Source organism: Macadamia integrifolia, unplaced genomic scaffold, assembly GCF_013358625.1.
Source record: "Macadamia integrifolia cultivar HAES 741 unplaced genomic scaffold, SCU_Mint_v3 scaffold_56A, whole genome shotgun sequence".
NCBI classification, from domain to species: domain Eukaryota; kingdom Viridiplantae; phylum Streptophyta; class Magnoliopsida; order Proteales; family Proteaceae; genus Macadamia; species Macadamia integrifolia.
The window spans coordinates 315047-331449 of NW_024870669.1; the positions used below are offsets into that span (position 1 = coordinate 315047).

The window sequence follows — 16403 nt, forward strand, 5'->3', positions numbered from 1 at the left end:
AAAATCATTTAATTTTTCTGTTTCGTTTCACTTGTTTTTTGAAACAAAAATATAAATTTATGTATATTTTTGTGTCTATAAACAGGGATGGAGAAACAAGTGGGAGGGACAAAAATTGTGAAAAACTCGATACTTCACTCTATATATCCTAACCCCAACTTACTGTTGAAACTTCTCGCTATCCAAATTCAGCGATTCCAACCTGGTTGTGCGAAGCTCACAATTTCGGATTGCCTTCATCCTTTTGAAGTTCATCATTAAGAAGCATATCTACAACTCTAACGTCATGCCTTCACTCATGAGTTGCATACCTATAACGTCATGCCTTCACTTGTGTCTTGGACCTGTTTATGCTGTTGAAATTTTGTTGGTAAATAAAAAAATCAAACACCTTTTTGCAATTCCAAAAATCATTTCTTAGCACATAAAAAAAAAAAAAAAAAAAAAACCGTTTCTACTGTTTCTAAACACAGAAACAACAAAAATAAAATTAAACGATCCCTTTCTTTGTTTTTATCTTTGTTGATATTACATAGAATAACCAAAGGCTTTCCAGGGCCACAAGGTCTAAGGTTTTATGAAAGAGGTCAAATTTCAACATGGTTATATATAACTTTATATACCATTTAATCTAATAAATTATTAAAAAATTTCAACATGGTGCCTTTTTTTTTTTTCTTTCTCTTTTTAGTAAGAGTTCATATGGTGCACTCGATTTTTGTAAACAGTCTTATTTGATTTTCTGGTTTTGAATTGAATCGAACCTGATAGAGAATCTACGAATAGAAATTACATCATTTATTTGCAGTCTCATTCGATTCAATCATAAACCATCGAATCCGGTTCCATTTTGACACCTTACTGAGTTCTATAGCCAGAGAAGTTGGACTCTTGTTCTCATAGGTTAGAGATGTAAATGAATAGCCGTAATCTGATTTCAAATCCACATCTATTCAGGGATATTCATATTCGATCAAAGGTTTTCATGAAAATACTTGTCCGATCTATCTAGTTAATAAAGTAATGATCTTTAAGGGTTATTGAAGTTTAAACATGTTATCGAGAATGAGGAAAATATTTATTTTTTATTTTTTTGGTAAAATGAGGAAAAGAATTTAAGATAACTTATAAAGATGGATTAAGAATAAATTATGTCCATTGGGTGACAAAGATCTAAATTATATTAATCTTTTTTTGGTAAAAATTATATTAATCAAAGAGTAAAAGAATAATAAAAAATTTGAATTCAATTTGTGTAAGTCAAAGAATATCCAGCTCCGATATGAATTTGATCAACATCCAGTCTGTTTTACATAAGGGTGTCAATCGGTCCGGAACCAGGTATTCGGTTCGGTTTTGGTTTCCGTTCCAATGAGTGTTATTGTGTTATTGTGATCCAGAACCGGACCAAGTCCCATCTTGGTTCTGAAAATTGGTACTCGTACCCGACCTATCTGGTTCTGGTTCGGTTCTGGTTCCTATTTGGATTTTGTATTATGTTATTATTTGGTTTCAGTATCCAATTTTAAATTCGATTTTGTTATGCAACTACTATTCAGAAGACAAAATTAAATGTTTATTCACTATGTTATTGGTCTTCCTCAACAAAAGAATGAAAAAAAAAAAAATCATAAGCTATCGATCATCTATTGAACTTCTAATATCGTTAATTCCACTACTTTAAAACACAATATCCAAAGAAGAGGAAGAACAAAATATTTCAAACTTGAAGAGTTACAATTAAGTAGATTGTTTAACTCACGATTCATGAGTCTCAATGCAATAAAAACTTAAAAAAAAAGAAGAGGATTTTAGAGTTGGACCATAATTGAAACTCTATAGGATGATTTATCATTTTGGTGATTGAATATATCGGGTTTCCATATAAGTAACGTCAAGTTTTTAGTTAAAGAGGAAAAGGTAGACATTAAGTTATCCAGTCCGGTTTCGGTTAGAACGATCAATTCTTGGCATAGATCTAGATCTGGACCGAACCGAATTATAAATACTTATTTCAAATCCAGGATTTAACCATATTATAATGGGTAGGATTTGGTTCAGGCTATTCGGTCCGGATATGGATTCGGTTTTCGGTTTCGGTTCCAATTTGGCACCCTTAGTTTTACATCCCGCTATAGCCACCGGGGAGAGAAAGGAGAGGGAAGCTAGTTTCTTGAGAACACGTCATCAGTGAAAGAAAGGATAATATGGGAATTTCGTCCTCCAACAGGTGTTAATATCGACCTTTTGAATAGTCACCGTGCCAGACGAGGAAGATGAGTTCCACGGGGTCTCGAGTTCATTTGGTACGTCGTCGTCTTCTTGTCTCCCTGTTATTTCCGTCTTGTTTCTTGTCCAGTTACTAATGTTCTTCACCTTCATTTTCTTTCTTGTTCTGTAAGTCTCCGGAAATAGTACCGCAGAACGAGAGACCCGTCGCCGAGAGACGATCGTAAATAGATAGATGTGTGTGTGACAGAAAGAGAGATAGAGAGAGAACGAACTGACAGAGAGCCAGAAGAGGGATACGGGAGGTAAGCAAATGTCTCCCACCGTGGTCGCAGCGGCATCGGTGTTGTCGGCGGCCGAACAGGCAGAGCAACTCAAGCAGGATGGCAATGTTTACTTCAAGAAAGAGCGTTTCGCAGCCGCTATCGATGCCTATACTGAGGTATCTTTCTTTCTTTTCCCTCTCGTCGCCCCTACCTTTTCTATCCACTCACCCCACTGATCGCCTTTTAATTCGTCGAACTCCATCTATTTATCCATCCATACTTCCATCAACAATACCATAAATTTTGTTCTCGAATCCAGATGCCTGTCTGTTTGATAGGAGTTTAAGCTATTATTTTAGTATACTCCTCTCAATCTCCATCAATTATTGCATTTTTCATTTTTTCATTGTTTTGGTTTTATTATCTTTTCTGTCTTCTAGGCAATCACTCTATGCCCAAATGTACCGGTATATTGGACGAATCGAGCGCTTTGTCATCGGAAGCGAAAGTATGTAGGACTGGACCCTATTCTTTAATTTACCTTTTGTTTCCAAAATTTCTCCCCCAGCTGATTTTATCACTTTATCGTGCTTGCTTTTACGCAACCCAAATCCTGTGTTTTTTGATAGCGACTGGGTGAAGGTGGAATGGGATTGCCGGAGGGCCATTGAGCTTGATACCAATTCTGTTAAGGTTTGGATTGCTTTTGTTCTCAGTTCTTCTCATAATTCTGGCCTTTATGTAATATCGATCGGTAGGATTGGTAGATTAGCTTCACACATGGGCACTATTATTATTTTTTGTTTCTCCTTGCAGTTCGAAAATTACCTATTTCTTTTGGCTCATCCAACTTTTTGGGATACATCCCTAGATCATATATCTTAGTAGGATTCAATAAGGGGCAAAGCTTTGCCAGTCTATTAATGTCTTGTATGGTTGCATTTCTGAATTCTTTACAAAGCAAAGCCCAAATAATGTAGCCACCAAAGATGTAGTTCCAATGAAGCAATGAAGCAATGAAGCAATTTGGGTCTCTAATAGCTGCTGTTTGGGCCCAAAATAGATTAAGCAAATTCAAAGAGTAGTGACACTGAAAGAGGTGAAACCAGGTGTGGTGTAAACTGGTTTTAATACAAATAACAAAAGAAAAAACTAGAAGCAAGAGCTAAAGAACACCAAAGGATGCTCATTGGTACAACGGAATAGGTCTGGAAGCATGTTAGTCATGGGGCCGAGGCAACCAATGGCGGTTGTGAGGCGCCTAGGTGTGGTCAAAGTTCCCAAGGTGAGCCTCATATGTGAGAAGAATATGCTCCATTCCATGTGTTGATTTTGGTTCCAAGTATGTTTTCATAGTCTTCTTTTCCCTTTTTTCCCCTTTTGTCCTTCACTTTCCCCCATTTCCTTGCGTTTCCCTCCCTGTTCCTCCCTTGTTTTCCTCATTTTTGGACTAAAACTGCTTTGGGAAACTAGATGGGTGAGGTGCCCAGTCACCTTGTCGTGTCCATGTTCCTTGTTGTCTAGGCAGAGCTGCCTTAAGTCCTTGAAATCTATTTTGGAAGAGAATATATATATATATATATATATCTTTCTTAAAACTTGAAAACATAAGAGCTGTCCTTTACATACTGTATAGAGCTTTTCTACTTATGTTAAAGTTAATGTGAACAAGAAGCCAGATACAAACTTGATCAACAACGTAAGGATAGCAAACTCGGTAAGATGTAAGATAGCTTACTTAATAAGTTAATTAGTCCCCTTAGACTCACATGTCCTGTCATATTAATTTTTAAAATAAATAACTGGACAGATGTACCCTTTCAAACCCACAAAAAGATTACAGACATATTACTAATGAGTAGGACCCCAATAACGAAGAAAAAGAAACAAGGATAGAACAACTAAAACATCAGAATTGTAATGACCTGATATTTTCTCTTGCGTCAAGTAGCATAATTAAAGCAGTGACAAAACGAAATTTAATAAACCAGAATCTGTGAAGAAGATAGAGAAGAGGAGAGAGGGTGGACATGAATGGAATGAAATGCCTCTATCGTGGACATACTCTCCCTTATATTAATCAAACAACTGACTCTTAGTAAGAAGAGTCTAATGACAACCAAAGACTAGCTAAAGTAAATAACAATGATTAACTTAGACTATAACTCAACTTAGACTTAGCTTAGACTTCTTCCTCTCTCGACTTTACACTAACCCTCCCACTCACGGTACAATATTCAACACCCCCCTCTAGCTGGAGTATTTATATCAAAAGGTTTCAACTTGGAACAAGACGTAGTTCAAGCGGCATATCAGGCTAGAAATAATATTCAGTGTCAGTATTTCAGTTTATGGCTAGAAATAAAACATAGCTGCTGGCAGCTTTAGAACTCCTAATTGAATGTAAATTCTTCAATTGATAAGTGAACGTATGAAACTAGAACTCCAATCAAGTACCTAGAACTCCAATCAAGTACCTGTAGACAGCTAATAAAATTCAATTTAAAATTATGCAAATTACAACTGTAGCTCTCAGCGTCCTAAAGACTAAACTACCCCTTTGGACTGTCACCGGCCCCTATTGGACTGAAATATAGACATGTAGCCTTTGATCGTGCCATGGTTCACTACAGTATGAACCTTGTCCTAGATGAAACCAAGGGTTGAAACTGGTTTTTACCGGGTTTCGATAGGTTTCACAAGTTACGACAGTTGGTTTTGACCAAGAGCTGGGAGTTTCGCAAGTTTTGACACTGCCAAGGGGGATTTTACCAAAAACTTTTAGTTTTTCTCTAAATCACTTGATTTCTTCCTACTTTTTGGTATTCTTCTACTCATTCATTCCTTCTACAACTTTGATTTATGCAATGGTGTTTGAAGGTAATGGGTTTTCCCCCAAATCTAATTTTTGGAAGAATTAGTTCCATGTCTTGAGTGGTGATCGTCCTATACTTGTATTTCCCTAATCCAATGTATGTTTTTGATTGTTTTAATCATGTTTTGAAGTATCTCTGATACGATATGATACGATACGCTTTGATACGTTTCTTAAATTTAGTCGACCGATACGGCGACCGATATTAATACTGTAATCCTTCATCTTTAGCGTATCTTAACGTATCGGAATCTTAAACTTAGCTGACTGTTACGGTGACCAATACCGATACTTTAATCCTTGGTTTTAATTGCATATTTACATTTTAGTACCTAAATTATATGTAGGCAGTGTTTAGGCAGTGTTTATTATTGGGGTAGTTTACAGCAACATTCAGCATACATGGCAAACTTGGGTCTAAACCACAAGTACCATTTTTGGTTTTTTGTGAAACTAATTTATGGAATAGGTGTAAAATGGTAAAAATAGGCAGCACAAAATAAAAACTGGGTCAAAAGACCATTTTCTGGCCTTGAAACCTAGGTTTCGATTGGCACAGAAATATCCTTGGTTTTGACCAGGTTTTGGTTGAAACCTGAGATATCTTGGTTTTGGCAAGGGCCAAAAATGGTCTTGAAACCAAACCTCTATTCTTGCTCCTGTCCTAAGGCCTTACATTTGGAGGGAACGTGAATTTTCAAAACAGCTTTAGGAGGAAAAGGAGCACATGGTTTCTCTGGATCCTCGGGGCAAAGCAAATGTTAAAAGGAACAAAAAAGAAAAAAAAAAAAAAAAAAACAGGAGTTAAAAGTGAGTGTTGCACAAGAATTTGAAGTCCACAGTCCACACCCTCTTGTCCTGGTGATTGTGGGACACAAAAAGCATTCCGTAATAAAATGTCTTTTGTTTTCCCCCACTTCATTGTATGATTAGGATCACCTCTGAGATTCTGTTTTTGCAGGTCGACATTTAACATGTTGCAAATCTACCTTTCTGATGTCAGAGAAATCAATTTTCTCTCAGCTGGAGGCTTTGAATCATTAATTGGTTGCTATTTACTTTGTGAACTTTCACTGTGCATGACATCCTTTGTCAATTCTGATTTTGAAATGCATTACGGTGATTTTTTTTCAATAGATGAACTGCGGTGATTCTTTTCTAGTGTACCTACCTTATGGATTTGACAAAATTAGGTTCATTCTTGTTCTTTGGATTTCAAACTTACTTTCCTTTTACTAGTAGTGCTAGTATATCTCTTTCCTTATCCTAATAGGACTAGGTTTCCATACTCCTAGTAGAAACTAGGACTGTCGGGATTCTTGTCCTACAGCACAGGTTTCTATAACTATGTCCAAATCTATATCTCCAACCAAATAGTACTCCTTTTTAAAAAATAAAAAATAAAAAAAATTCAGCATTTACTCATATGTATTATTCTTTTTCTGACTCTGATATTGCCAATTATCAGAAGGGTTTTGCTGTTTTCTGGTGAATGCACAGGCCGGAGGATTGTGGAAAAAACTTTTTATGTTGGGTGTTTTGCATTTTTGTTCATTTGGTGTGTGATGGTCAGATACAACTGGAATCACTATGTCTTCCGAATAATTATTATGTAATCCATACATGCCACTAAGTTGGATGTGCTTCAATGAGTGACAGGCCCACTATATGTTGGGACTTGCATTACTGCAAAGAGAAGAATATGCCGGAGGAGTCAAGGAACTTGAGAAGGTAAGCACCTATCCCTCTCTGTTTTCTTCCTTAATATTTTTTTATTCAATTTCTACAAATTCTCCTCATGCTCATTTGCTCATATAGTTAAATTTCACAAGCTCCTTTTCTTTTTTTCTTGCAATTCCCTTTCATGAGCAAAACATGTATCTTGTGGTAGTGGTTTGATATTTGGATTTCTGTTAATTAATAGAATTTGTAACACTTTGGTACCACAGAAAGTCAAACCCTGGTTCATGCATTTGTTTGTCCAAAAAGTGTCGATGATTAGACTTGTCAAGCCCATTGTTCTGTCTTCACAGGTTTGCACATAGAACTATTGTCCAAATCACGAGGCAACGTGGAAGAACAGTTTCTTGTAAATAAAATAAATGCAGTTGTTAAGTCATGCCATAAAAAGCTTTCCCTTAATGATTAGTCAAAATTTTCCAATAAAGTGCCCCACTAGGCAGTTTTTCCACTTTCTTGCTTCATTTGGAAGAATGGAAGAGTCATAAGGAGCTACCTTGGATGACCTGATGATGGTGGGCGGAACAAAATGTTGGGGGAGGCCCTCCCCCAACGGAGACTTGGTCTGTCTAAAGAGAGGACCAGGCAAAACCGAGGGAGGTAGAGGTGTCAGCAGAAAGGGTGGGGAATTGGCTGACACTCCTAGTAGATCTAGAACTCTACTAGAGCTCTCTATCTATGCTTGCAGACGACTCCTCTGTTTTCTGAGATACTCTGCAGAGCTATTCTACAGACTCAGACCAACAGTCAACCAGATTTTTAGACCATTCTGATTTCTCTGTCATGAGCTATAACTTTTCTCTATCTGATATTCTGGTTCTCTATTTTGTAATCCTGTTCAAGCTAATCTCATATTGAATTTTCTGGGGGTTCAAGTTTAGTCTTCCTTTTATTTCTATTTTCTTATAATTATATTAATGATGCGTTTGGCTGATAAGAGTTTTTGGATAGAAAAAGACTTGAAAATGTAGAATATGTGATCAGTTTTTTCATAAGAAACTCACCGTGTTCATTGTATTTCTGATTGTAATTCTATGTTGCTGATCCAGACATTAAAGGGGGAAAAAAATGTAATAAACTAGCAGGGATCCATACTGAAAAAGCTTCAAAGAAAAAAGGCATTTTAAACACTCATGCTAAAATTTGACTGGTGAGATGAGTGTGGGATCCTTTATCACATGGACCTACCCATCTCCATCCATTTATTCCATGTGGCAAGGAAGTGCAAAAAGTGGTAGCGTTCTGAACTGCCAGACCCGGAAATGAATCTCATCTTCACCTGTTTTTAATTTTTTTATTATTTATCTTTTAATAAATTTAAGATTTAAGATAATCACCTCCTATTGTGTTGACCTCTAACCTTCACTATTTCGTTGAATACTTGAATATGACAAAGTTTCAAACCTCAATCATTACTTTGTAGATTCACATGTTTTTCTAACCTGCTACTTACTAGTTACTAGTGTATGTTAGTAATCCTAATTGAAGTTTAGAGTTTTACCAGATCTGCAGATCCCCAATCTGGCTCAATTTCATGTGGTCTGATTTAATTAGAAAGCTCATGAGAGCATCCGCAAAAGTCATCTCGAAGGTCATGGGAGAAATAGGGTTTGAAGTAGATATATCAACTTACATGAAGATATCTGTAATGTCATGATCTAGGGTACCTGTACAAAGATAACTAGTGTTAACTCTTTGCATAAGTGATGTAGGAGACTGGATGTTGTGTTGGGGTCAATGTCAAGAGGGTAGCGAGAAGAAAAGAAGGGCTATTAGAGGTCAATCAAAGCTGGTGTATGAGGACTAAGTTTACTATTTTTTTTTTTTTTGGGTAACATAAGTTTACTGTTCTTACATCTGTTTGGTATTTGGAGCCTGGTTGTCTTGCATGACAGCATGATGCGGTTCTGGGTTCCAAAATTGGAATCGGATCCCTTATGGGCCCAAAAAGAGTAATCAATTCAACCTTGAACAAGTCAGTGGCATTCTTGTAATGTCTAGGCAATTTTATATCCCCTTTAGAGTGGAATAGTTGACCAAGGACTTAACTGGAATTAAACCCAAAGGAAAATTCAGTTCTGAAAATTAATACGGTGACAGGGTTAATCTGAAGTAAAGCTTTAAAAGCAAGGGTTTTGCTGTAAAACAAGGAATATGGGCTTAGTTGTAATAGCAGAACTCATTCTTTAAAAGGCAATAGAAGAACCTTCTTCTTACTCTCGACAGAATACCCAGGCCAAGGCGGTAGACCAGCAGGACTTCGAAGGAGAGATCTCCTTCAACTCTTCTCTGCTAGGCCTGAAATTTCAGGTGTAGGATCTCAAGAGGAAGCTCTACCAAACCCATAAGATGGTTGCTCAGACTGACAGGCTGGAAGGATGTGGGAAGAACCTGAGATGGAAGCTGGCGGTGGACGCAGCTGCAGCTCAGTTGCAGGTTTCGATTAGCCCAACTGAAGGGGAGTTTCGAGTAGATCTTTAGGGAATAGGGTAGCCCTTATGTTGACTTCCTTCGGCCTAAAACAGAGGTTGAACAGAGGCCTGTTGGAAGAGTTCCAACGACCCTACGCTGGAGGACTGTTGCCGAAAACGAAACAGAAAAGGGGTAGAAGTAGGAACATGTAGATGGGAGGGAAGAGAAGAAGAGGAAGAGAGAAATGAAAGATGAGATTAGGGGAGAAACACATACGGCAGCCATGGTTCTAAACCAAAACTTCATTCACTATCCAATTCCAAAATCTGGAAAAAAAAAATCCATCGTCTCAGATGGCTACTTAAAGGAAAATAACCAGACAATTAAAGGAAACTAATTGAAAATGGAATCTACACTAAATTAGAAACTAAGATCCTACTCAAATAAATTCGACTCCCAAGCTATTTTAAAAAGAAAATAAATCAAACACAAAAAGGTAACTATATCATCCTTCGCCCAACTGCATCAACTCCCTCGGTCTTAAAGGAACTTGACTCCATCGAGTTAAGCCATGCACCTAAGATACCCTTGTAAATCATTCATTAATGAGGTGGCACGTATCTCGAAGCAGATGATGGGATTGTAACTCCAAGAGGAGAGAGAGAGTAGGTTGATGTGTCATTGGAGTAGGAGATTTTCGTTGATGTGGCATGTCCGTCAATGCTTGTGGCATCATTAAGTACAACAATTGTATGAACATCAGTAGTGTAAAGAGAAGAGAATAAAAAGAGAAAAAGAAAGACCTGCGATTGTGGAGCAAAGGGATCTACTAGGAATAGGAAAGAACAAAATTTGAAACTAATACTAATTGCTAACTTCTAACTATACTCAGTCCTAATAGGACTTGGAAAACCCAAGGGAGGAGTCTGCGACTTGCTCTAGACTCCTCCTTTCTCTCGATAGACTTCTAGCACTCCCCCTCAAGCTTGAGTATACATATAGCAACACAACGAAAGCCCTTCCCAAAGAAGACAGTCTGATAGCAACAAACAACAATAACACCCAAAGTCCTTCCTAAAGGAGGCACTCCAACAAAAGTGTAGCATCCAACTACTACATCAAAAGACCTTCCCAAAGAAGGCACTCCAACAAAAGTGTAGCTCCCAACAACTATATCAAAAGACCTGCCCAAAGAAGGCACTCCAATAGAAACTTAGCTTTAACAAATAACTACAATAAAAGCACTCACAAGCCTCAAACGGAGATCTCCCCAAACTCTCACAGGTTCCAAAAAAAAAAAAAAAAAAAAAAAAGAAAAAGAAAAAGAAAAAGAAAAAGAAAAAAGAAAAAGAGAAAAAAGGGTCGCTGATATACTATCTTCAAAAGATAAAATAGTTGTTGAGGACAACACGAGCAGATACGTCTTCAAATGAAATAATCTTGAGTAGACATAATCTTGAACCGAGCAAACAATGACTTCAATCTTCCTATCATGTGTAGCAGTATATGTGGACAAATAATTATCAATAATCACCATCACAAAGAATCCCATAACCAAGAGCACCACAGTAAAATAAATTCCAATCTCCCCTTGACGGTAGCTAATCTGAACAAATAACTCCAATTACCACATATACAAGTACCAGTTTTCCAAAAAGGTACAAATTCTAAATTGAGGTAATCTCGGGCCCACCAAAGTAATAATTTGGCACATATATATGCCCAATGGAAATTCTGTGATTACTTCATATAATCCCCCATTTATGCAAAAACCTGGTCCCCCATTTCTGCAAAACCCCAGTCAAAATACTCAATTGGGTTTAGTATGGACTATGGACCCACTTCAAACAATAGAACTCAATTAATCCATCAATCCCAAACTGAAAGATTGGTGGTAGGCAAGGACATAAGAGGGTTTAGAATTATTATGCAAGGGCAGACTTGGAAGCAAATGTAGTTAAAGGATAGGTGAAAAATAAAGCGAAAGGTGGGTGCAATTTAGGAAAACCTGAATAATAAAGGGAAAGATAAACTTTAAATATCTTTCACGCAACCAACGTAAATCGAAAAAAAAAAGAAACTGTCCTCCTGATAGTCACGCAACTAGTAGTCTCTTGATTCAATTTTTGTAAACAAGAAACAAGGAAGAAAGGGGTAGAAACCATGGAGTCTTACTAGAAAAAATCAATGACAAAAAAGCGCAGCGGCAAAAGAATTGTCATCAGAAATCTTTGATCAGAAGCAACAAGATTATCGCAACCCTATCGATGACACTTGATGATGTCGCAACTATGGCAGGAAACAACATCAAAAGCCAGAGGTAAGAACTAAATCTGCAAATTGACTTCAAAACAAAACAACGCAATCCTTGTCGATCAGAAATAGCAGCATAGTAGCAGTAGTGGTAATGAATTTAGGGTCTCCCATTGAGCAATATATTAGACAAAGTGTTTCAATAGAAGAATGTTGCCTCCTCTTGATACAGTAAGTTTTTATAAGTGTTTCAATAGACGAATGGCTCTATTCTCTCTCCTCCCCTGCCATCCTCCCTTCCCTAACCCCTGTCTCACCTGATGTCCGCTACCTCTCAGGTGGCCTCCATCATTGGCATCCTCCCTCCCTCCCTCCCTCCCCTTCTCCCATCCCCATAACTTGGGCAAATGTTGCCCCTCGCACCCACCTTTTGCATGAGGGCCTCGGGTCTCCCCCTCTCCTTTATTCCCCCACTCCCTATCGTGACTCCTTGACTGGCTTTTGTCCGGTGGGTTCTTTGGATTCCAAGATCACAAAATGGAAGAACTGCATCACTGGGCACTTCTTAGGTAAGCATCCTCCGTGCCCCATCGTCAAATCTCTTTCTCGGCAATGGGGGGCATCGGGCAATATCTCCTTAGCAAGATCGACTTCAAAATCAGCCCAGTTCGGGTTTCCCTGCCAAATTTTGCCCTTCACTTTTGGTGTGCACAAGTGCTAAAGCATACTGTAGAACAAAGCTCCAAGATCATTTGGTGTTTGCCAGAATTTTTTTATAGAAATTACTATTGGAGTGGATCCTCCAAGCTCTGTTGCTATACATGATGAAGAAGCTGAGCTGTCTTTGTCCCCAAGAATTCTCCTTTGTTTGCAGCCCCCTGCTACTCTAGTTGCCCTTGGCACCGCTGCTACTGCAGTTCTTTAGACATCGTCGTTTCTTCAGTTAACCCTGGTGCAGACGCTTCTTCATTTGGCCTTGGTGTCATTGCCTCGCCCATAGTGTCCCCTGATCATGGTAGATCTCACCGCCATCGCCCCTGCTGGAACCGTAGGTGAATGGCTTTGCCCAGTCACTCTGCTAATCCTACCTCCCCTGCTTCCAGACTAAAGTCCCTTGATCAGCTAGACTACACTCTTTTAACTGCTGGTTGTTTGAGATTTTAAATGTAACCACAAGCGTACGGATCAGTGTAGCTACGGGTCGAACTTAGAGAGAGCAACCACTTTATTTTTTTTTTCTTTTAATAATGCGAAAGTGAACCTATTAATGGTTGTGATCTAATTCTAACTACCGTCCTAAACATATGTATCTAAAATAATGTCCTAACCATTCGTCATCTAAGAATTTAAAGACGCAAGCCACGCAAATAAAATTAAATAAATAAATAAGTGAAAATAAACAACCCACGCAATTAAAAAAAATAAAGGAAAAAAAATGCTGAAATAAAAATAAAGTAAAAGAAAGGGGAGAAAGCTAGAGAGAGACTCACAAGTAGGTTTCTCTATTTAGCCTGAGGGATGCATCATAATATGAGCTTCCCTACTTGACCAGAGAGTCACTCTTACAAGGGTTACTCTACTTGGCTTTAGGGAAAGGGAGACAATTAAAATAAAAGCAATAAATTGATGGTTCTATGGCTAGGAGGGGTAAAGCCAACACATACACTAGCCATGAACCTTGGGGGAAAGGGATAGCAATAATGTAACGACTGAAATTAAAATCCTAAATTAAGAAAGAAAGGGTAGTCAGAAGAGGGAATGAGAGGGGGGAGAGAAGACTATTGAAGGAGCCTACTTACTTGAACTTCAACCCTTGAACTTGAAAGCTTGGGTGATTTGAGATACTACCAGTATTAAAACCAGATCTGGAATAAGCCAAATCTGAAATTTTTAGTACTAGAGAAAACAAATCTTGAAACAAAAAAAACTGAACTTGAAAAAAAAGATGCTCCACGGCTTGTGATCTTGTCACCTAGATCTAAGCCTAGAACTATAACTTTAAAAATTACAACTCAATTGCATAAATCATAAACATAAAAGGCTGAATAAGAATAAAAGAGTGATTGTATTAATTGACATAAAAAAAAACTATTACAAAAGTGATTAAAGCAAATATAGAGAAGAACTAAAACTAAAGAGTGAGAGAGGGAGAGAGAGAAGAAAACTAAGCATAAACTAGAAAATAAACTAAGGGGAATAATAATTAGGAGGGTGGGAGGAAGGGGCTTTTGTCTTGCCTCCTTCCTTCTACAAGTCTTCTTTAAGAAAAGAAAGAAAATAAAATAAAATAAAATCTTGGTAAAAATCCTCATTCTTTGAGATATTGTGTGAGGAAAGAGAGAATCCGTTTCCAAAATTAACAAATTCTATTCCTTCCTTGCAATATTAACCAATATCTTGCAATCTTGATTAAATCAGAAAGGAATCTCTGCATAGCATCTTCAAGATGTTGTGAGGTGGCAAGGAGAGAATAATCTTCAGGATTTTGTAGGAGAGAGGATGTGGTACCAATGAGTGGGTCCCACCTTTGGACTGGTTCTTGATTCACTTTAAGCACTTTCTCTTGTAAACTGGGAAACTAAAAAAAACAAGAAAAATAAAAGTAGTACTATCCAAAGTGGGGCAAAATGTACACTTATATCCCTAAGATTTCACACATTATTGTGCTCATCAAATTCCCCCATACTTGACTTTTGCTCGTCCTCGCACAAGATAAATAAATAAAAAAATGAAAGAAAAAGCCTAACTCACTTTCGTAGGAATCACGGTTGCACTTAGCATGTGCAACAAGCCTTTAAACCCCTAAGTTATCCTAGTGGATGAGTTGTGTCTCGTGGGTGTTTGTAGTGAATATACACCAAAAATTCAGAATAAATAAATCCCAGCCTTGGCTAAAGGTAAGGCTCATACCAATCCAGTGCAAAGATAATTTTTCTTACAAGGGACCACCACACTTGAACTTTTATTACCCTTGATCAATTCCAGGCACTAGCATATTTCTTAATTTGGAACTCACCTCGTCTCTTCCAAAACATCCTTATCTTAAGGCAAAACCACTTGTGAAGAAATAGGGAACCAATGACTAAGGCGTTGGAGTGTTTTTGACCAAAACATATTACTAAGCATTAATGACATTTGCACATTTTTTCTCCTTTTTTTTTTTCGCTTAAACTCTATTCTACTCCACTACTTTTGGCCTGAATGACATGGTGGAGCAAACACCAGACACCCAAGTTACTATGTAGCTTCGCTTTTTGCATATGCCCACAAAGACAGTGATGCTAGAGTTCCTTCAGAAGTTTCCTCCCAAGGAATTTCGATCAAGACACCACGCTTCCTGAGGCGCAATGCCCTGTCTAGTTCCAAGGGAATCAACTCTTATTCTTCTTTATGCCACATTTCACATTTCATTTAAAATTGTGCATTTGTTAACCCATGCCAAATTAAAAAGAAGGTCTCAACTCCAAATCAAAAGTACAAGGAACCCACAGACTTACATATGGTCCAACACCATAAAACAAGGGTCTCTTATTTTTCAAAAGAAAGTCCCATCTCAAGACACAAGCTTGTTTTTTTCTTTTCAACAGGGTTTTTATACATTCGAAATGGGTACCTTAGTCAAAACTTTTTTTTTCATACATCAAGCAACCGAATGGTATGATCATTAGCCAAAAGCCAAAGTAGGACTTCATCCTTTAGCAAGCTCAAAAAAAAACAAAAAGAAAAACAAATAAAACAAAGTGGAAAAAGCAGAATCTGGTTTCCCTCCCCCACACTTAAGTCATGCAATGTCCTCAATGCATGGAAAGAATTAAAAACGAAGACAATACAAGGGGGTCATACCTGATTAAAAGTTAGTCATCAGTGTAAAGAGGTTCATGGAGATCCATGACCTCTTCACTACTAGTATTAGGAAACTCGAGGAATGGCTTCAAACGCTGACCATTAACCTTCGAAATTACCCCTGTTCCTGGATTCAAAATCTCCACAGCCCCATGGGGATATACATTATGGACAATAAATGGGCCATCCCATCGGGATCTAAGCTTACCAGGAAAAAGATGCAATCGAGAGTTGTACAATAAGACCTTATCACCAATTGTAAAAGATTTACGTAGAATGTGTTTATCATGGAAAGCTTTGGTCTTTTCCTTGTAAATCCTAGAACTTTCATAGGCTTCATTCCTAAGTTCCTCCAACTCAGGTAGTTGGAGCCTACGATGAATTCCCGCATCAAACAAATCAAAGTTGAGCTTCTTGATGGCCTAAAAGGCCTTATGCTCCAACTCAACTGGTAAGTGACAAGCTTTCCCATACACCAAATGGTAGGGAGACTGACCAAGATCGGTTTTGAATGTAGTCCGATGGGCCCACAAGGCATCAATGAGCCTAAGGGACCAATCCTTACGGTTGGGATTAACAGTTTTCTCCAAGATTTGTTTAATCTGCCTATTAGACACCTCTACTTGGCCACTAGTTTAGGGGTGATAAGGGGTAGATAACTTATGGGTGATCCCATACCTTTTCATTAGGGCCTCAAAAGGTCGATTACAAAAATGAGTACCTCTAGCACTAATTATTGCACGTGGTACACCAAAGCGGGAAAAAATGTTCTCTTTGAGAAAGTG

At 37.8% G+C, this 16403-nt stretch overlaps 1 protein-coding gene across 3 annotated transcripts in view; it reads left to right on the forward strand.

Annotated features, from left to right (window-relative positions):
- The first annotated feature begins 2200 nt into the window (after positions 1–2200).
- LOC122071695 (E3 ubiquitin-protein ligase CHIP) overlaps positions 2201–16403 on the forward strand; it is a 94357-nt gene continuing 80154 nt past the window's right edge. The window contains exons 1-5 of one of the 3 annotated variants that reach the window (XM_042636084.1): positions 2201–2306; positions 2403–2671; positions 2936–3003; positions 3125–3188; positions 7030–7101. In XM_042636084.1, coding sequence (XP_042492018.1) covers positions 2543–2671; positions 2936–3003; positions 3125–3188; positions 7030–7101 — 333 coding nt within the window. In that variant the 5' untranslated portion in view covers positions 2201–2306; positions 2403–2542. Of the gene's footprint in view, positions 2672–2935; positions 3004–3124; positions 3189–7029; positions 7102–16403 lie in introns of all 3 variants that reach the window. The other 2 variants (XM_042636085.1, XM_042636083.1) reach the window with 2 other exon arrangements.